General features: G+C 36.4%; 1 protein-coding gene across 2 annotated transcripts in view; it reads right to left on the reverse strand.

Annotated features, from left to right (window-relative positions):
* Nucleotides 1-6,364: 6,364 nt before the first annotated feature.
* Nucleotides 6,365-23,523, reverse strand: part of AR401 (S-adenosyl-L-methionine-dependent methyltransferases superfamily protein) — a 119,308-nt gene continuing 102,149 nt past the window's right edge. Inside the window, exons 6-8 of one of the 2 annotated variants that reach the window (XR_016359760.1) lie at nt 10,229-10,325; nt 7,183-7,234; nt 6,365-7,094 (exon numbers count right to left, since the gene is read on the reverse strand). Coding sequence is in view for 1 of the 2 variants with exons in the window: in XM_089812625.1 (XP_089668751.1) it covers nt 6,849-7,094; nt 7,183-7,234 (298 nt within the window). In the remaining variant the exon portion in view is untranslated. The remainder of the gene's footprint in view (nt 7,095-7,182; nt 7,235-10,228; nt 10,326-23,523) is intronic. The other variant, XM_089812625.1, reaches the window with a different exon arrangement.

The following is a 23,523-nucleotide window of genomic DNA, read 5'->3' on the forward strand; positions in this document are numbered from 1 at the left end:
GATAAATTGGTACTGAGGGTGGTGCTTGAGATAATGGAGGTCTCGGGTGTACCACCAATTGATTTGTAGGAGCTTGGTAAGCAAGTTGTGGAACTGGATTGTTCGGATACCTTACACCTTGAGGTTCTATTCCTTGTTGGCCTAATTGCCTGCCAATCTTAATTGCTTTAGTGTAAGCCTCAGTTAGCGTTGCAGGAGCAGGATTCGCCATCCTTGTGAACATAGTCGTCTGGCTGTCTAAGGCACTGTAGTATGCTTCCAATGCACCCGCCTCTGTTATTGTGTAAGGAGCTTGCAATCTCGTGTAAGCCTTATGGAAACGATCATTGAAGGAACTTATTGACTCTTTATCACGTCTCCTGATGTCCACAAACATTCTATGTAACTCCAGTGTTGTGGTGGGCATACCAAATTTTGCAATAAAGGCTTCCTTGAGTTGAACCCATCCCGTTATTGATGATGCTGGCAAATTGACAAACCAGTAATATGGTTCCTCACTCAATGAATAGGGGAAAAGCCTACATGCAACATCTTCTTCTTGAATTCTCCTATTGCATAATGCCTCTTGAAACACTTTGATATGCTCTTCTGCTGTGCGGTTAGGGTTATTGACAAAAAACTTGGAGCAAAAAACCTCAGGATTCTTAGGTGGATCATGGTACTGTTGGAATGAAATGGGTGAAGCATTGTTTTGAATCCATGGTGGTTGAGCCATTGTTGGTTGATTGGCTTGAACTTGAACTTGAACTTGAACTGGCGAATTAACCAAAGCTTGGATTGTTTGACCACTTGAGAAGCTAGCTAAGTTTGAGATATCAGCTACCTGACGATTCCTTGACCTTTTGGGAGATTCTAACACAAGTAAGTCTTCTTCTTGGTGTGGTGTATTTCTCAATATCCTCTGTCTCTTATACGATATCGATCTCTCAAATCTTTCAGGGGAAAAAGATCCAATCTTTCTATCCAGCTTGAATATAGTTCAGACCCGACTCAAGTGATTCTCTAATTCGAGTCTTCTTTGATAATAGCTTGAGCTTGTCTTTGCGCCTTTCTTTCTCTCTCAAGCTTCCTTTCCAATTCTCTTTGGCATTCCAACTTCCTTTGAATTCTCCTTTCAATAGCTCTTGCTTTCGTTTCTTCTTGATTCAATACTTCAATGGTGTCCAAATACTCTCTGGTGTTTTCACTTTCCTCCCAAGCAATTGAGCCCAAACTGGCTACAAGGTGATCCTGAAGTGTTCTCCAAGTTGCTCTAGGTTGATTTGATCTAGGAAGCACCATTCTTCTTCATACTTATCTTGAAAGTTTCTCAAAAAGGAAAATTTCTTGCCCTCCTAGCGCCAGATAATGTTGATGCGAGTTTTGTGTCACTACATAACATATTAGTAATTGGATGCTTGATACAGAATATCAAATACACAATTCCTCTCTTGAAAAGTTATCTCTCATGGGACATGAGTATAACTCCAATGTTCCTTACACCGTTGGATACTCGCTCAGTTTTATCAATGTGATTTGCTGGTAATCACGTAGGCGGCCTTACGTTTTCTTGTTTGAGAAAAATTTGGATCTTGGTGAGAAAATGGAGATGGTGGTTCGGTGTGAATGCTAGATGATGTTGATGGCGCAATGATGGCAATGTAGGGTGAATAGCGATGGAAGGTGAGAATGTCGATGTTTTGGTTTACTTCTCTAACTAACCTCTTCTAAGCATGAAAATTGGCTACTCAACTACTCCTACTCTTAAGAATGGAAGGTTAGCAGATGGACGGGGATCGAATCTAATGAAGGCTAACCAGCGGCCTTACCTCCATAGATGCAACGCTTCAAAGGAAAGTAAACTAGATCACCACACAAAGCCTCCCAACCAGCCGCTAGAATGCTAGTGGCCTAGTGTTGACCCCTATCAAACATCTACCAAAGCTACCATGCAACTATCCATTTTATTTTACTCTTACTCTAACAACTTGAAATGAAATTGCAACAACTTGAAAAGAAAATTTAACTATGTGGAAGTAGAAAACATGCAATAACACCCAATGTTCTTAGTCAACATGCAATGAAAAAGAGAGCACTTTGGTATTATTTTCGCAACAATTTCTCCAACCCCTTCTCTTTACAAATGAGAGCCAATGGCCTTATATAGAGGTCCAAAATACAATGGACGGTAGAGATCAAAACAAGATCGACGATCCAGATTGGATCCAAAAACCCTAATTAGGGTTGCCACCCCCATCGGCCAATGAGAAGATGCCACCTCATCAATGGACCAATAAAAAAAGTGCAAAAGTGGCAACCAATGAGAAGGCACCAAAATGGTGGCCAATCAGAAACAAACACTTGTCCTATTCTAGAAGAAAGGGAAAGTTGCCACTTGGGCTTACATAAGATGATCTTCTAATATAATTCTTCCTTTTTCTTTTGTTCTTTTAGCTAAGGCAATGAACTTAGCTAGCCTTTTGTTAACTTCTTCCATAGGAGGACAAGGTGTGTGCTTCGCTCGGAGTTCTGCTGACTTTGCCACGCTGTTTGCTTCTTGTAGTATCCTTTCGTGATCCTTCTCATATTCCTTTGCAAACCCAATAAAAGCATTGAGTGAGGAAAGGGTGTTCAGATGCTTCCTTTTGACGGCAGCCTTTCCTAACTCATCCAATCTCGATCCAAATCCTGTCTCACTGACATCCTCCTCTCTAATACCCTCAAAATCAAGCGCCACCCCAACGTCGCTCATCATGGTCGAAATGGAAGTGTCGACGCTTGGGCCGTGTTGTGCAATCTCATCATGAATTTCTTCAAGTGTTCTAAATCTGGTAGTCAATGCAACATACCAAGATTCAACTATGCTCAATCCTCTCTCATCAACCAACCGGGCTCTTTCCAAATATGCCTCTGGTAGCCTAATGAACGCATGCAGCCTAGGAATAACCAAATCCTTGATGGGAAGAAAATTCTTCCATTCCTCTTCAAATAATCTGAATTTGTTTCTAACAGTCACCAATGACTGGAATGTTGAGATGAAGGAGGGCAAGAAATTTCGCCCATCTTGGATTGTATCATAGATCCAACCCCTTACTTCATGTAACTGAGCTGATACCTCTTCTGAATTGCTCCCGCTGTCTTGAGGAAGGGCTGCCTGATCCACCATTACAACTATCATGCCCTTGCTCTGGGGAATATTAAATGTCTCTTCAATTGCTTGTTCGCCAATGTTGGCCAACACTCTCTTCCCTTCGCCAAAAATGATGGATTTACTGTCTAGATCAAATCTGGATGCACACTCCATAATCAATTCCGGACAAGGCAAAGTAGGAGGAAAAGCTGTTGCATGTACAATTCCGCTCTTGTATATCCTCTTTGCCAAGGGGGATTGTCCTTCCTTTAGTCTGTCCCTCATCCGTATCATGTCCACTGTAGCGATATTAGTATCGGTTATTTTCTTCATTTTCGAGAAGAAGGAAGTTTTGGGCGTCATATACTCTTTGTCTTTCTTAGCGTTTGCCCGCTTGGGATTCTTACTTGCACTATCATCCTCCATGCTCGTCTCCCTATTACGGGATGGTAGAGTGGTGGACCAAAAGGCAAGAAGAACCAAGTAGTGCAATTCTTAGAAAAGAGCGAAAGAATGGATGTCAGCTTAAGCACTCCTTGCAACTCTAGATGATGACTTTCACCTTAAGTAATAATCTTACAGCAACTTTTCGGAACCCGGGATATGACATCAAAGAATTACAAATCCCTTTGCAAATTAGAAAACAAAGCCTCTAAGCTTATCCAACACTTGCCTTCTATGCAAAAATCAAACTTTCATATGTATCTCTTCTCCCAACAAAATTGCCCAAATCTGATATAAAAATTGCAGCCCCTCTAGAAAATCAGAATTTTGTTTTCCACAAATTTCGGCCCCCACAAAATTCGGCTAAGCATAAAAAAAAATCTGCCCTTCCACAAAATTCGCCCAAGCAAAGGAGCAAAATCTGTAAAATCTGCCACCTAGGGCACAAATCGCAGCCCACAAAGTGGAGCAAAAATTCCCAAAAACGCAAAAAATCTGGCCCTTGGACAAATCGCCCAACAATGGCAATGGAAAAATTGCCCAAAAATCGCCAAAAAACTGCCTTCCACCAATTTCGCCCAAGTCTGGAAATCTGCCCTTGCTTCAAATTCGCCCAAGCATGAGGAGCAAATGAATTGATGAAAATGAAATGGGAGGGGACTCCCTTTATAGCAGCTTTCACCTTCCTCCCAGGCTGGCCGACTTGGTCCTATAGAGGAAAAAAAAAAAAAAAACCAAAATTAAAGCTAAGTTAGTGGCCCACTTTAAATAGTTTGCCAAAATTTTAATTTTCTAAAATGAAAACTGCACTTTTAATTTACTAATTAACCACAAATTGCAAAACGAAATTAAATGGTGCCTTGGGGATGCTAAAAATTTCTATTCAATGAGGGTTTGCTAATTAATACATCCTTGAAGTTGAATTTTGGCTAACCAAAAGCCATTTCTTAATATTAATTTACCAATTTCATTAAATACCAAAAGCTTTCAAGGCAAATTTAATCTATTAAAGCCAATTTTTGCAATTTTCCTCTAAATCGATTTTGCTAAATAATTAAAATTTTATGACAAAAAATAAAATTGCCTCTAGAGTAAAAATCGATTTTGCAATTTAACTTCATCTTACAAAATTAAATTCTATTTCACCAAAAAAATAAGATTTTCCAAGACCCTAAGTCTAACGAAAAATTTCCTTATTTGAAAATCATTCAAATTTACAATTAAATCCAAATTTTCAAAAGAAATCGTCTAAGTACAAAATTCACAATCTTATCCTGCCAAGTTGAAATCAATTTTGAACTTATTCGGCCTAAGGATAGAACTGATAGCTCTGAAAAATCAAGTTGAAACCGGGTGAAAAATACATCTAACCTTCTCCGCTGGCCCTAAAGGCGATTAAAAAGGGGGTCCCCAAGATTTTGGGGCGATGTGTGAAAACCTCACAACACATTCCAAGACAATATTTTATAAGTCATGATGATCATTAGAGGCTGATTCATCATGAGCCAACACACTGAAACTACTACCTAGGCTGAGTTCGGCATCTTTGGCATCACATTCTTTGGTAGAAGAGAGAGATTGTGAGTGTTGACGAGAGTGAGAACTAGACGTGGAATTATTAATGTGTGGTTCGGGAGATGAATGACGAGAAGAAAGAGGGGCGACGTGTTTCAAGGGATGTAGCAGTGGGAGAAGGGGAGTGGGGACGAGAAGAAAGAGAGATATCACAAGTATTAGGGAAGGCAACCGAAGAAGGGGCCTAGACTCTGCCATTAGTTTATTTGAATAAGCCAAATGCCTGTTTTGACTGTCGAAAAGGACATTTGATTTGCGATTGACCTCTGCAAAAGTCTACTCCACCCAATGGCCATTGTCCATCATCTACTCAAATGGCGGGTCAGTTGTCTCCTGCCATTAAGACTGTTATTCCATCAGATCTCCATAATGGTTCTCCTGTTGTTCCGGATACTACCATTTCTTTATGTGAAGATGCATTGATGGTTGTGTTTAACTCGAAGAATATTTTGACCTGACAAGTTAAGAAAGATTATTGGATTCAAGATTATTAGTTTTTTCTGCACTTGCATCTTCCAACAAATATATGTCAGAGCTCTTATTCAATAGTCACTTCCACTGGTTCATTGGTGCCTATTTTAAAATGATATATTAGATGATTCAAATTTTCCTTTTTTAATTTGTCTTAATTAATATTGTTATCACAATTCAACCGAGTACCTTTCGAGTCAAATTCATTGACCGATATTTTGAAAGTAATGGTTTACAGAAACCTCTCTAATTATCAACACAGAATCTTTTCTCGTTGAATTCAATTTCCATATTGTCTGAAAGATGAGTTTTGGAAATACTACGCTAAAAGGATTACACAGCATGCATCAGACTTTGGACCTACAAAATTCTCAAAAAAATTAGCTATTAGAAATTCCATTAAGATGGAAGTTTATCTCAAAAAAATTAACTATTAGAAATTCCATTAAGATGGAAGTTTATCTTTCATTCCCAAAATTTCTTAAATGCAATTAGAAGTATTTAGAATGACTATTGAGTTGACAGATCACTAGCACATTTTCTTTCCCAAAAACATATTTCAAGGCTTTATACCAATGGTCGATATTTCATGAGATCTTGACAGCAATAGGAAACACGTGTAGATAACAAAAGAAAGCAAGAAAACAAATGGGATGATTTGTTGGCCTGATTCAGCTTCAAAAGCTTTGATGCTCAGTTATGCCGAGCAACTAGTCCTAGAATTATAAAAATCCAATCCAGGAAGATGTCTTGGCGAATAATGGCTAAATCAAAATAAATATTTAACCACATTATCAGAAAAAATAAGAGAATTTCTGGTTACATTTGCACAAATATCGCCCAGAAATATCCATCCCTATCACACATGCAACAAATGCAAATTCTGTAGTTCCTTGGGCAGAATTTTATGTTTAGGCATTGTCTCCGTTTTGGATATCATAATTAACAACAATTAAACATAACTTAAATGTCCTCAGCAGTTCTATCAAACTCCCTAATCATCCGCAGACCTTACACTAGTTCTAGAACAAAACCTATAAACACGACAATTTTGAGACATTTTGTGAGGGTAAAGTTAGTGCTATGAAATTAAACAGTTACAACACATGTTCCCTTAACATCAGAAAAGGAAGAAGGTGAACATGTTTGAGATACTGCAACAATGCCCTGCAGTGCAAATTGCCATTTGGGGCAACAAATGGCAAGCATTCTATAAGGGTTGTGGTCTGTGCGTTGAGTCCTTGAAGAACTATGCACTGCGGAGGAATGCAACAGTTGCAACACGAGTTCCCTCAACACCAGCAAAAGTAAAAGTAGGGTATGTCCGAATATGATCAAGATACTGGAACAGATTCTGTGAGCTACTATTTGGAGCCATACGTGAAGAGTCTCCTATAACTTCGTTGGAATTTGAGCCACTATCTGATAAATTGTGATGGTAATTATTGATTTCTTCAATAAGTTCATCCTTTGTACAGTTACAAGAGGTGATTACCTGGGCAATGAGACATTGGATTATAACTGAAATCTTGTATGGAAAATGAAAGACAAAAGACTAACTTATATGAAAACACAATGTTTACCAGAAGACCACCAGGAGCAACTAGCTTTGAAACAGATGCCCAATACAGAATCCTGCGCATATCAAGAAAAAGGACATTTTTGAATTAGCAAAGTTACTAGTCACCTAAATAATACTTGAAATTGCCAGCATTGTTAGAATTGCATCTGAAGCAAAGATACTATTCAAGTAATCTAAGATTGTAACATCAAAATGCAACTACACAGTTAATGCGATAAAGATAAGGTGCAAGTATGCATAGCTGAGAAATCAATGAAAGGGTAACTGAATTAAACTGGGCTAATAATTTTGGAAATTCATGGCAAACGAACACAATCACTACAGTCAGGTCAAAGAATAGAAGCACAAAATGACAAATAGAATAATAGAAGCATTGACAACAAGCATCCAAGAAAACAAGTTGCAGCAAGTAAATAAATTCAATAGAAGATAAAACATTCATTTCAAAATTACTAGCCTTGTGCTATAGAAGAAAAGATATGTTGTGGACTAAATTCCTTCCACCCGTGTATTCCACATGGTGAAGAGAGATAAGGACGAGTGTGCATATCTATAATATCCCCTTCCTGACCAGTTTAGTACGGTGAACCGTTAATCTATTCGGTCTCCAGCAATTCTGATGTGTGTCAAGCCCTTTTCTGGAGTGTTTTGGAGTTTCAGATGAGTTGTTTCATGCTTAGTATTTTTTATTAGTTAGTTTTGAGCACTAACTAAGCCAGTTGCCAGCATTTACAATTTTAGATATGTCAGTAGGAGCAGTGGATATCACTATCATTACATTTGATAGTCTGGCGGTTTTTAATTAAACTTGAAAAAAAAAAGCTAATAGTTTATAAAACTAGCATCAGAAGGAGATGCAAGCATTATGCCAATAGAAATCATATAATGTTTTAAGATTATATAATTATACTTCAACTATTGGATGGAGGTGTTATGTGAAGCATAGTTTTTGGACGGATGTGTTCTGTGTAGTATAATTTTTGAAGCAGATCTCTGTAATTAGGAATTTGATTTGATCATTTGATCCATAGTTCAAAATATCATTATTGGCAACTTATCGCAAAGGGGAGATCAAAGATAAATTGGCAACTTATAAGGAAAATATCAAGAACTTAAAAAACTGCTTAGATTTATTTGATAATGCATTTTTGTTTATGCAAAATTCAATGTGGAGTTGTATCTAATGAGTCAATAAATGAGTGAACATGTTGCAGATGTATCTTGTCCACTATCAACCATTAACAAAAATCAAAAGGATTCAACCAACTATGCCTTCCATTCTACAAGGTTTACTAGCCTTCACTAGGCTCCACCAAAGTAAACAAACATAGTCTCCAACTCCAACCACTTGTCACAACACCTTCTAGGGTCTCAATACATCCCATTCAACTCCGATCAACATATTTCAAACACCCATTCAACTGCTTCATAGAAAAACTCATACCCAGGTGCTATCTAGGCCTAATTCTAATAGCCCTGCCAATCAGGTATTTTGACCTTTACTCAAAAAAATTCTACATACCCTGAGGACGTGCCCCACCCAAAAAGGCCACATTTCGGAAATGGGGATGTCCCAGGGACGGGGGTACAAGTATGGGACGTCCCTTCCCCCTGTTCCCCTTCTCTGAAAATTCCCAAGAAACGTCCCGGAAACTTGAGGACTTAGGTAAATTTTTTGGGGGACGTTCATACCTCCCGGTAACAGTTGGGAACACTTTGGAAGTCCTCAAGACGGCTAGGTATCCCCGATTTTATAGACAACATGAACACTTGAAAATACTTTTTTAAAAGTTTTAAAGTTGGCCTCTCCTTCCAAGTTCACCCTTACATGCTTATTACTGTTCAGTAGTTAATTCCAGCTAGTTGGGGCCCTTTGATTAGTATTTGACAACATTACGTTAAGAATCATAGAATTAATATTACTGTTATAGTCAGGCTACACGCTCAGAATTATATACAGAATGTTTGTAAGGTGCTGGGAAAGTCTGAAAAGTGCATTATAGACCTAGAACATGCATCTTTATGTCAATTTTTGGCATTACATCAGGGCTAGGTTAGTCTTGGGCTGATCTAGGTCCTTTCTGGAAGATATGGTGAATATTGAAGTTGCATCAAGATACCGTCTTACTGTAACAAACCTATATCATGATCAAAACTATATAGAGAACCTTTTTGTATTAACAAAATATCAGTCCACTTTCAATGAATTGAAAGTGTAGTTTCAGAATTAAATGATAGTAGTGTGTTTCAATTTGGAAGGTAGGTTATTGTTTATATTGCTATTGAAAATAAATTATAAATAATGTTCCTGGGTACATTTCAATTTTTAATATTATTTATTTAATATTACATCTACATTTACAATAATTCCAAACTATGAATGCATTATAGCATATTGAGCATTGAGTTTGATTATTGAAATGTTGTATGTTAAGGACTGCTGATGTTTAAGTAACATGCTTTATCCATGTCTTCATATGAATGTAATATACATATATATCCAAATTTCCCTATATTTTATATTTTCAGATTTTCCCCATATATATATATAGCCATCCCTGTTTCCTGTCCCCCCATCCCCAAAATCAGCAAAAAAAGTTGCCATCCCAAAAACCCATCCCGGAAACTCAGAAGAGCATAGAAAATAATCCAAAACACTTTACAGAACAAATTACACATTCAGATACCCTTTTGGAATTAAAATATGTAAGACTCATGTATATCTCCTTTGGACCAACTGTATGGAACAGAACAATTTAGTGCTGCTCAAGGCCTAATTAGGCCAATTTTACAAAGCAACTACTAGTAGAACTTATCCCCAAACTTCCAAACCCTGAAACAGTCTTCCCTTATGATCCAAAACAAAAGATTTTCATGCCCATTTGCCCAGCCATGCACATTTGATCAGCAAACCACAAAACCCTCATATTTAGGCCCCTATGTAATTAGGCCTTTCTCAAAACCCCATCAACAAACACTTCCACAATCAAACCAAAGTTTATTCACCATGTATTTGACATGCATAAACACCTAACAGAAAACCATACCCTCGTTAAGAGAAATCTCCAGATCCTTCACCATACCCTCTCTAGGCACCATGCAATCCTACATCCTAGGGCTTCAACTCTCAACAATCTTCCATCCCTGCATCAGATCATGTTAGAAAACATTATAATACAGAAATTGTGATCCATTCCACAAGATATAGTAGTGACATAAAGTGGAATGGATCTTTAATCCATAGAGACTCTCAAAACCCTTATTTTAAACCCACGTTGTTTGTTCAGATTTGGATGCAGACAGCAAAATGGAATGCAAATCCCTTTATATGGCTGAAATCATGTCTCAAATACCTTTCAGAATCATAAAAACTTAAAGCAGGTCATAGAAGACAAAACAACTATTCAATGACCAAAGAAACCATGAAAAACTTGCACAAGATTGCCTAAAAACTGAGTTTATTGTCAAATCTGATGCAATACAGTCTTCTCCTCCTCATTTGTGGATTCTACGTCTTTTAAATAGTATTCCCTTCCAATTACATTCATTTTCTCTCAAGGAAAATGAGCATAACCACCACAACTACCAAAAAGCACCTTTTTCCGAACAAGCCATTAGGATTTGAAAAATCAAATTTGTTAGTTTTCATATATATTAACTCCTAGGACCCCCAAACCAATTCAAAGGCCTATTATTTGGCCTTATTACATCATTTATTATTAAAGACACCTATTCTACCTCTTGGTGCTCCACCTATGACCTTATTACATAAATTGGTCCAACAGCCCTTATTATGCCCATTTGAACTTATGACTCCATGTGTCAACTTATTACATTCTTTTGCCTTCCAAGGCTTCATTATATCATATTTAGGTCCTTTCGACCCTTGACTCCATGTGCCATACCAAAATGGCTTCTTGAACCTCTCTACTTGATTGGGTGCTCCAACACCATACTCCCAGGGGTTTTAAAATTTACAAGTCCCTTGGAAAAACACCTGCAAAACAAAAAACATTAATGAAACAAAACAAAACTTCATCTTGACATTTGGCTTGCCCTCATCTTGCTGCTGCAACCATATTCTTGCTCGACTCTTAACCTCCTGGATCTTCTCTTGCTCTTTTATCTTCACTTTTGGTTTGCCTCACATTAGCAAAAGTAGTAACCACTTTTATCCTTTACCTTCCATCAGCAACTTCATAACACCACTGCTACAAATGCATAAGCCTGCAATTCAAACAAATCCTCTTCAAAAAGACAATATTCCATCTTGGTAACATCAACATACCCAACACTCTCCATTTTCTCAATGTCCATGCTTGGAGAATACTTCTCCTCTTTCTCTAAGACCAAACCAGACTTCTACATCTGAACATCTTCTTCCTTATGCCATTCTTCTTGGAACCCAAAAGTGTCATTTGCCTTTAAGGCTCCTTCATGAGCCTCTACACTTCTTGTTGTCATAGGAGTACTTTGCATAGTACTCTTCATCCCTTCATTCATCAACTTCCTCTTCATCACTAGCCTTTGCACAGGCCATATTATCCTCTTCTTGACATTCAAATGCCAACTTGATCGCTGCTCCTCAATCATTCTCTCCAAGTCCTCTAGCCTTTCTCTTATCTCTCTCAATTCTTTTTGCCTCATCTCCCTTCTTGTTTCCTTCTCTCTTCTTCCTCTCTTTTCTTCCTTCCATCCTTCATGGATTATTTCCACTCTTTAAATGCCTGTAGAATTTCCCTCTCTGACTTTGTGAAAGCCATCTTCTGCCTATCCTAGACTCTCTCCTCAATTATGTGGATTGCCTCCCTTGGCAAAAATTTCCTAAACACTTACAGAATAAATTACATATTCAGATACCCTTTTGGAAGTAAATAACACGTGAGACTCAGGAATAACTCCTTTGGACTAACTGTACAGAACAGAGCAATATAGTGTTGCTCAAGGCTTAATTAGGCCACTTTCACAAAGCAACTACTAGTAGGACTTATCCCCAAACTTCCAAACCCTGAAACAGTCTTCCCTTATGATCCAAAACAAAAGATTTTCATGCCCATTTGCCCAGCCATGCACATTTGATAGGCAAACTACAGGACTCATCTTTATACCCCTATATAACTAGGGCTTTCTCAAAACCCCATCAACAAACACTTCCACAATCAAACCAAAGTTGATTCACCATGTATTCAACGTGCATAAACACCTTCTAACAGAAAACCATACCCTTGTTAAGAGAAATGACCAGATCCTTCACCGTACCCTCTCTAGGCAGCATGCAATCCTACACCCTAGGGCTTCAATTCTCAACAATCTTCCATCCCTGCATCAGATCACGTTAGAAAACATTATAATACAGCAACCATGATCCATTCCACAAGGTATAGTAGCAACATAAAGTGGAATGGATCTTCAATCCATAGAGACTCTTAAAACCCTTAGTTTAGAGTTAAACCCATGTTGCTTGTTGTTCAGATTTGATGCAGACAGCAAAATGGAATGCAAAACCCCTTATATGGCTGAAATCACGTCTCAAATACCTTTCAGAATCATATAAACTCAAACCAGGGCATAGAAGATAAAACAACTATTCAATGACCAAAGAAACCATGAAAAACTTGCACAAGATTGCATAAAAACTGAGTTTATTGTCAAATCTGATGCAATACAGTCTTCTCTTCCTCATTTGAGGATTCTTCATCTTTTAAATAGTATTCCCTTCCAATTACATTTGTTTCCTCTCAAGGAAAATGAGCGAAACCACCAAACTACCAAAAACCTCATTTTCCTAGCTAGCAATTAAGACTTGAAAAATCAAATTTGCTAGTTTTAACATATTAACTCCTAGAACCTCCAAACCAATGCAAAGGCTTATTATTTGGTCTTATTACATAATTTATCATTAAAGAAACTTATTCTACCTCTTGGTGCTCCACCTATGGCCTTATTACATAAATTGGTCCAATGGCCCTTATTATGCTCATTTGGACTTAAAGACTCCACTTGTTAACTTATTACAAGGCTTTATTACATCATATTTAGGTCCTTTAGATCCTTGACTCCATGTGTCATGCCAAAATGGCTTCTTGATCCTCTTTGCTTGATTGGGTGCTCCTGCATGAAAACAAAGCAAACAAGTTGAGTCTAAATATATATAAATGCAAATAGGGTACAAAATCACATCCTCATGTGGAATATTGATGGCTGGTAGACATAGTCTAGAACACTGAAACAAACTAAAAATAGCAAATTGTCTTTGTAAAGCTATAAGTAAATACAACATCAAAATATTCTACATCTTCCCCTTCCCCTTCTTAGCAGCTCTATTAAAAACTACTAGAGATGCCCTAGAAGTTTGTTGTGGTTGTGCTTGTGTTTGTGCCTCCTCCCTCTACACAACTAGTAGTGACTCGACCTCCAACTTGGATGTAGATGGTGTTGACATTGGCAATGACTCCTCATCATCATCAGAATCCTCCTCAATGTCCTCATCCTCCTAAATGTCGTCCAATCCTACTGCGAACAGACCCTCCTCCATAGCTTGCCTCTCTAAATCATAAACCTCATCCTCTATGAACAATGAAGGTTGGCCCTGTGACGTCCAATCAATGTAAGGATCTATGTCATCCAAATCAAGTGGACCAGCCAATGTTCTCTCTACCTTTCTTATGCACGACCAAAGGTCAAATTGCACAAACAAGGTCATTGAGGTTTTTTTGTGCTAACTTACTCCTCTTCTTTGTGTGAGTTGCCACAAACAAGCTTTAATTGCACTCACAGGTGGATGAACTACAAGGCTGGCATAAAATTCAAAGGGAAACCCCAATTTCGCCACCACGTATTTGGGGCTTGAAAAATCTCTTCAAATCCACAACAAATTACTCTAAAACACTACAAATCACATTTTTTCTCCTTCAAACCTTTATTCCATCTCCCAAACATCACTTTGCAAATTACAAAATGTCAAATAAATGATTTTTGGGTTGTCAACACCTATTAGCATATTGCGGCCCATAATTTTGCAACTTATCACCAAATATCGATGATAAGTTAGATTTTTCTCTGAGATAATTTCTTAAATAAAACTATTCTAGAGAGAAACAAGAAACCATAACAACTTGCAAAAGCAAACTGTTCACCTAACTTCAATGAATTTCGTTTGTTACTTATGTAGTATGTTTGCAACACCAGAAATATCTCTTGAAATATGCAAAGAGGAGAGCTTATCACGAGGCTCCAAACACAATGGACAACCTGTTGATGTGTGTTTTATGACTCTCAAATAGTAGAACAAAATACCAAAATATCTTATCCTTTTTTGATCAAAATTGCTCGTGTGCTAAGATTGTGAGAGATCACACAAATGATTCCAAGGTTCCTTTTGCATCAGGTCGATAAGCTCATTGGCTCATGTGATTTGTTATCACAAGATGCCTTACGCTTGTTCACTCAAATTTATTTCAAATCATACTAGATGTGGAAGCTACGAAGAGATTTTATGGTGAATTACCTCCAGGGATTTTTACAAAATATGTAGAAAGAAAGGGGCAAAGGTTCAAAGATTCTACTCTACTCCTAAGGGTAATGATAACAATAGATGGTACTTTGGTAGACAAATTTCTCAATAACTGAGCTTCGCTTCACCAAGTTAGACTACAAGCATGTGTAAACTAGTGCGATCTTCAAGAGTTTGTGTAAATGATTTTCATACCACCATGAACACCATCAAATGAACAATGTCCATGAATGACAAAAGTTAAGAATACACAGATGTGGGTTTCAGGCTAACTTTGTACATAGACTTATAATTAGTAAACCATCAAAAGTATGAACCAAAAGAATTCATCAAAACACCATCGTATTTTCCATCGCAATCACAACATTTTATCTAAACAACTAATTAAATGATGGAATTATGAAACCAAGCATGCACTAAAACACTTCAAGTATTCACCAAACTTCACTGAAAACTTTAGTGCCTGAGTAGCTCATAGCAACAATCTCAAAGTCCACCCCTAACGAATGAGAAGTGAGGCGTTTATATAGGTCCTCAAATACAATGGGTGACCCGAATTTAAAGAATAACTGATGGCCTAAATTTTGCAACCTTGCCCCTAATTAGGGTTAGGGCAAGGAAAAGAAAATCCACACTAATGCACAGGTCAACTTTGGCCAACTAATATCCACTACCTTAGTGGACAATAAATGCCCACAAAGCATGTTCGCCTAGGAAGAGAGGGGGGTGAAATAAATGGACACTATGCACACCCATTATTCATTAAACGCATCTATCTTTGACTTTAAAGTTTGAACTCCTAGAATCTATCCAATACTACCTCCAATCCATCCACGTTGACGCTTGGTGTTGATTCATGCTTGAATTCCAAGGATATCACCGTATGCTCATATTTACTCAAGCTTTCTTCCCATTCTGCCAATAAGTCCTCGGTTGTATGCAATGTCATTTGGGAAATTAGAGAGGTTATCAAAATCGTCCTTGATGAAGAAACTCAATCTGAATGATTCCTCTGCGCTTTCGGTTGTTTACAATTATCACATTTCCAGCCATCCATCTAGACAGTAATGATGCCACAACGTTAGAGATCTCTTGTCAAATATTCTCAACTATACTCTTTAGTCAAGTGGATTCTCTAGTGAAATGTACAAACATTTGCCTTACCATGAGCACTGCACCATACCACCAAGGAAAGTCATGCATCTCCTTCCCTAATAACCCCACAATTGACCAATGTATGTTTGAGTGTCTATCAATTCTTGCAAATCTAAGACCATTTCATCATGATAAATGCGCTCATCCTCCCATGACTCCTCCATGTAATGATTTTTAGAGAGAATGGTTAATATTGTTAATATTTGGTAGCTTGAGTTGGATAAACTATAGTGCAAATATATATTATATATATTCTAAGTTGCCGGTACGGGTACGGATACAGGTACAGGGACATTGATACGATATGCTGGTACGGCAATTTTTTGGGGGCGGTTTGGGTACGTTTGGGTACGACCGTAAAGAAAAACATAAAAATTATAACTATATAAATATTTGTAGGCTTAAAAGTAAAAACAAGATCAAAATTCAGAGTACCACAGATTATACATGGTAAACAAACTCAAAACTGCCATTAATATTAAAAATTTAAAATATCTCAAAACATGAATTTTATGATAGATTATTCAAAATTTCAATGCATTCATTGGTTCAACATTAAAATAGCCCACTTAATAATTACTAAGTACGTATCAATGATATAGGCATCATATAAGATCATCAAAATCAGAATAGAACAGTATCATACATGCTAAACAAAATCAATACTGCCATTAATCCTAAAAATTCAAAATATGTCATAACATGAGTTTTATGACAACTTATTCAACTCATTGTTCATTGGTTCAACATTAAAAGAACACACTTAATAATTACTAATTACGTTTCAATGATTTATGATGCTGCATCATATAAGATCATCAACATCAACATCATCAGTGACAATGACATTAGATTATGCAAGTAGATTAGAATCAGATGCAACCCCACTACTACTTGCACTAGGAGGATGGTGGCTACCCGACTGCACATCCAGTAAAGATTGTGCACCAGCTGAAAAATCCAAATCAGTTCGCTCTGGATCTACATCCCAAAATTTTATGCCCCCTTCCTTGTACTCATTTTCACTATGAGTAAGAAGGCGCAAGTTGGAATGCACATAAACCAGCACTTCTGCCTTACTTGCAGCCAATCGATTGCGTTTAACTGAGTGAATAAAGGAGTATGTACTCCAATTTCGCTCAAATGAGGAGGAACTAGCAACCTATTGAGACAAAGTGAGGGGCATAAAAAATGTCATTCAAATTTTAAAGTTAAGAATATTTGTTATTTTTACAAATTGTAAATAATATAAAGTTAGAGTGCAATAGAAATGAAAAAACTTACTTGTGATAAAAGTTTGATTGCAAGAGTTTGGAGGTGCGGTGATGTATGACCATTAAGGTACCACCAAGCATGAGCATCCTTTTCATACTTGTCATAGAGAGCAGAAGCACTTTGACCATTGGAAGCTACAAAATCAGCAAACTCACTTGTAACTATATTCTCCATTTCACGATCAAGGAAGAGTTTTGCAAGTGCTTTCCTACACCCTTCACTTACTTCTACATCTCTATATGGTGGTACCCTTGATGGCATAGCAAGAATTTCATCACTATAAAATTTGGGAGTCAATGTAAATGCAAGAAGATGGAGTGGCGTGGTAATTTTATTCCACCGCTCAACACAAATTGTTTGCACCTCTTTGAAGAATGTTTCTTCAGGATCTTGCTCCTTTTCATTGATGACATGCTTCATTTTCTCAAGCATTGAATCAATTCCATCATATACCTCTCCCAAAATGGATGATTCGTGTTGGTATAACGAATCATACTCATGATAGGCTCAGTGAAACTAAGAAGATATTCCACTCGTTCCCACCAAGTGTCATCCAATATCATTCATTTTACATTTGTAGCCCTTTTAGTGTTGGATTGCCTCCATAGTGACCAGCTTTGACTAATAACCATACTAGCAAGTGACTCTCGCACCTTCACAAGTCTCCTCAACACAATTGTGTTGGATGCAAATCGAGTCTCAGCAACCTATTAAAAAACTTTAAAAAAAAACTTGAATTACAAACTAAAGATGTGCTAAGTTTAAAAATTGAATTCATAATTATTAAAGTGAAATACAAAATTCAAAAGTTAAGAAGTAAACTTAAAAGTATTTCAATTACCTTTAGCAACTCCAACTACGAAAAAGATCTAAAAATGGCCTGTGACATGTGATGGTTTGTGATGAACATTTGGATCTCTTCAGCTTCTGCATAGATATCTTTGATCCAATTTATTTTCCTACCCAACTTTTGTAGCATAAGATTGAGAGAGTGCACTGCACAAGGGGTCCAAAATATATGCTCAAATCGTGTCTCAATCAACATGCCTGCAGCTTTACAATTCTTTGCATTGTCTGTTATTACTTGGACAACGTTTTGAGGGCCCACATCCTGAATGCATTGTATAAGGATGTTAGCAATAAATTGTCCATCCTTCACCTGCCCTTCACAATCCACAGCTTTAAGAAACATTGCCCCTTTGGGGCACACTGCAATCACATTGATTAATGGACGATTTTTGGCATCCTTCCACCCATCAGAAATAATTGACACCCCTGTTTGTTTCCATGAATTCCTAATTGGAGCCAATGCAGTGTCTATGCTTTTTACCTCCCTTGCTAGTAAGGTGCTATGCACCTTCTCATATCCTGGCCCCATGTACCCTTTTGGAGCCTCATTTACTTTTCTCAACATATCTTGCCAATATGGTGATCTCACAACATTAAATGACAAACTATTTGCATATAAACATCTTGCAACACTTTGATCTGTAATCTCCCTAGCATCATTCTTAAATCTCCCTAGCATCATTCTTAAATGCACTCTCTAATGGCCCCTTGCTTCTCTTCACATTAATAGGTTCTTCAGTTCTACCTAGAAATGGGTGGCTCTCTACTACAACATCAAGAAAGTCATTATGAGATGGAGGAGGCTTACTTGATCTCTTCCCTTTCTTTAAAGGATGCTTTGTGCCACGAGAAACTCTTGCATCTGCTTCCTCTTGCTCTCTAATATAGCCTGCTATTTGTTGAGGCGGTAATCCATTGCCATCCTCTCTTGGACATGCTTTGATACCTTGTTGGGGAATTGCACAAAGATGGGCTTTCACATGACTATATGAACTTTTGTACCTCACATTACAAAAATTGCATATCCAAACGAACATTCCACACCCTTTAACTTGATCTATCATTTGGACATATTTCCACAAAGGTGAACTTGGATTGGTCTTGAAGGTGGGAGACTGAGAGCTAACATTAGTTGTCATTATCCTGTTAACAACAAACTAAAATCCAATTATTAAAAAATAAAGAGGAAAAAATTGATCAACTATAAAAACAATGAATTAATATAATTATAATAATAAATTTATAAGTTATATTTTAATAACAATTTTATATTATTATTTATTTAATACTTAAAACTTCTATTATTGATTATTTAATATTTCTATTATTTAATTAATACATTAATATACACAATATTAATTTAAATTACATTTTTAAAGTTTTTAACTCAATATTAAAATTAATTTATTTTCCTATTACGATATATTATAAATTTGATATTGTTAAATTATAATATATGAATATCAATTAATTTCACAACATTTTTATTAATTTAATAAAATTTAATTTGATTAACTTAAATTTTCCTATATGAAGACAAGAATTTTAAAATACATTTATACCTCTTACCAACCATAAAACTATTAACTATACAATAAATATTAAATAAAAGTTTGAACTTTGTACACTCTTAAATTAAAAATAAAAATAAATATTAAATATAGAGTAAATATTTAATAAAAGTTTTAAATTTGTACACTTCAAAATTAAAAAACAAAAATAAAATAAATCTATTTCATATGCCATTTGATAAAAAAATATACAACTTTAAATAAAATAAATCTATTTTATATATTTGATAAAAAACTATACAACTTTAATGTAAACATTGAATAATCTAAATTTTTAACTACCAAGTGACATTACAAAAACTTTATTGTAATCTGCGGGAGGGAAAAGTTCCCGCACGCAGGAAGAAATGTTCTGCACGGCTGCTGTGTCCCGTGTCTGCTCTCTGCTGTCACTTGCGAGTCGATCTGCGATTCAGACTGCAATGAAAGCCCCTGCAAAAACCGAAACCAACCTGCAATGTTGTGTCTCTAACATGTATCCATTCGTATTGTATTTATTCTTAGAGGTTTCCGTTTTTTTGTAGCTAACAAAATGGGAAAAACATTCCCAGAATCAGGCAATCGAAAGAAACTTTCAGAAAATGTTGCTTTTCACTTAAATTCGTTTTAGAAATTTCCCGTTGAAGTTGGATTCAACGAAATTCTATGAGAAAATAAGAAAAACGTTTCAGCAAAACAAAAAACAGATCATATGCGAATCACACCCGTATTTCAGTGGTTTCCGTTTCCAGTACGTTTCGTGCCTGGAAACAACGGGGCATAGGCTACGAATCTGCAACTTAGTATATATTTAAGTGTGATATATAATTTATATATTAATATATTAAATATATGAAATATTTGTTTGTCATTATATTAATTACATTCTAATGAATACACATGTCTTGCAAAGAGACATGTCTATCCATACTTCATCATATATTAGAGAGATGGCTTCTGTTTGGAAAATACATACCAACACATTATGGCAGTGCTATTACATTTGCAGCAGATCCGGAAAATACTAACATGGTATTAGAGCTGGGCTGCGAATATAAATTCAGCAAGAAATATGCAATCAAACATGGTGGCAATTAGGTCTAGATATTCATTAATGAAGATATAAAATCTAGTGTTGTTCATTAACAATAATCGAAAGAGAATACATCCATTGAGTCCGATGGGTTGAGATCTATTTGTGTGAGCATGCTTTCCTTCTTTCAAAAGTGGTCCTTCATTTGAAGAGATATATGAGGGTGCAAGCCTCTTCAAATTAAATTTTAAACCAATGCATGATGAACATGGATAAACTGACTATGCATTTATTTTGCGTGCGACGCCTAAACAAAATCACAAGCCCATTAACAAACGATATGGAACTATGTGTTGGTCTTGGCTGAACATGTATGTATTATCTTGAGTTGACCGATCATGTTCGCCAAGCAAAGAAGCCAGGTAATGAAATAACGAAGGTCAACGATCAAAGAAACTTGACAACTATTGCATAAAGACAACAACATTAAACAGGCAAAAATATTTCTCTGCCTTGGTTGTGGAAAAATAACACCATGTAGGATTGATAAATTCCACGCATAAATCCATAGATAAAACCCGTGGAGGTAGAGTATTTGTTGAATGAAGACTATGAACTATATCCTTGAGAGGAACAGGAGAAATTTGAAGATTAAAAGGCCAAGATAGAATTTGATACTTGGGTGGATTATTGATATTCAAAGGATTTAAGAGGTTAAGCTTTTAACCAAATTACAGTCGGGAGATTATTTCCTGAGAGGGAACCCTCTTGTGTTGTCGTGAACCTTTTTTTTTGTGTTGTTTCATCATCTAGAGGCAAAATTTGGAGTTTTGAAGTTCATGTTTTTATATTGTGGACCAAACCTCATATTGGGATTAAGAACATTGCAGACAATTTCATTATTATAAAGCATCAAAATTGAGGATGATGATTGTTACTCAAAGCAAAGATTGGCAACAAATCTAATTACAAAGTGTACAACAAATGAACGTTGGTGTATGTTTGTTGGAGTTGAGCATTGAGATAGAAAGGCCAAAACAGACGAAATGAACATGTGCAGCTATGGAGCACACTCTGATGATGCCCTCATACCATATCAATTAGAATTGGCAACTGCAGGTCTAAGAAGATACTCTGTCATAAGAACCGATGCCCCACCTAGTCTCCTTGTGCGATAGAAAGCACTTACAAATTGCAGCCAAGTAAAGAAAGATATAGCATATAAAATGTCCACAAGAAGCATGGAAGTACATGAGTCGAAGTATGTCTACAAGACCACATATATAGTTCGATTACCTTCGCATATTAAGGCATCATAATATATTGGCACGATAATTATATTCGGCAGACGTATATCCACACTTAATATATATCGACTAAGTTATTTGCTATGAAACACACACTTTCAAAGAGGGCAATGTGAATGCCATCGAAGGACCAAGTCAATTAAAGGTAAGTAAGAAAGTAAGTCGTGAGCAGTAAGATTATGGTATTTTGAGTATAACTAAATATAAATGAATATACAGAGCTTGTATAATATAGAAGATGCAACATATGCTTATATATTCATTGAATAGATGCTTATCTACATTACTTTGGAATGATCTTATATCATTATGCAAAATTATTTATTATTCTCGAGTATTATGTTAGTTTCTCTCTTATTATTCATTTATGTCAATATGTGCTATAAGAGCTATGTGCCTTGATCCTTTACTAGAATGTTTTTGTAGGAAAAAGAGGGAGACTGACATTTCATTAGAGGCAAACTCGAGCTTCAGAGGGAGAATATAGGTTCATATGTGCCTTGATCCTTTACTAGAATGTTTTTGTAGGAAAAAGAGGGAGACTGACATTTCATTAGAGGCAAACTCGAGCTTCAGAGGGAGAATATAGGTTCAATCAACTTACTACCCAATAATGACTGGCTGCTATGAACCGTGGTCTTTAAAGTCCTCTTTGAATGGTACATACTACAAAATGCATATGAACACATCTTGCGGCTTGATACGAGATCTGATAGATAACGACAATTATCAGTTACTACGATTGATAAGAAACATTTTTTTCGAGAAAAACATCGATGAAAGTCAAAGCAATAAATATTCATGGAGGATGAAAATTAATCATGCGTGTTATATTCCCTATATGGGCGCGCCTTATGAATGGAAATATTTAAAACACAAGGACAAAAGCATATGGAATTCAGATTCAAAGGGAGTCTGCCATCTTAAGAGGTCTAAATGTCAATGAACTCAAGCTTTAGAGGGAGCAGATGGGTTTAGTTATCTTGTGACATCTCAATCATAGTGATAGAGAGGGAGTTTCACTTGAAGATGAAACACTTATGAGGTAAAGTTGATTTAATACTAATGATATCATTTTAATGCCTTATGGGCCCTGTGTAAATCATGAGGAAGTGACGACTTCAAAATGATTATCACTTGTATTTGTTGATGTTATTGGAAGATGTCAATCTTACAATAACTTAATCTTCTATCATGATAGACATTGTGTGATGGTTGAAACCGATCATTATAGATTATGAATGTTCCTATGGTAAGTGCACATTGCCTTTGAACAATTTTGAGTTATGGTGAATATCATGAGACTTGATATTCTTGGTCAAACCATATCTCTGATATCCTTCTGAGATGACATCTAAAATTGGGTATCACGTGTTAGATGATTCCTCATATCACGAGTTAAGTGATATGTAAAACTGGGTATCACATGTTAAGTGATTCCTCATATCACGAGTTAGGTGATATGTAAAACTAGGTATCCCTTGTTAAGTGATTCCTCATATCACGAGTTAGGTGATACGTAAAACTAGTTATTATATGTTATATGATACTTCATATAATGTGTTAGTGATCACAAGATATGTAATATGATTATACCATTTATCTTCCCTAGCTAAGAGGGAGTGTTGATGTTTGTAGCATCAATCAGATGTCATATGAG

The sequence above is a fragment of the Cupressus sempervirens genome, chromosome 2 (assembly GCF_028749045.1).
Source record: "Cupressus sempervirens isolate cs-2001-9-10 chromosome 2, ASM2874904v1, whole genome shotgun sequence".
Classification (NCBI taxonomy): domain Eukaryota; kingdom Viridiplantae; phylum Streptophyta; class Pinopsida; order Cupressales; family Cupressaceae; genus Cupressus; species Cupressus sempervirens.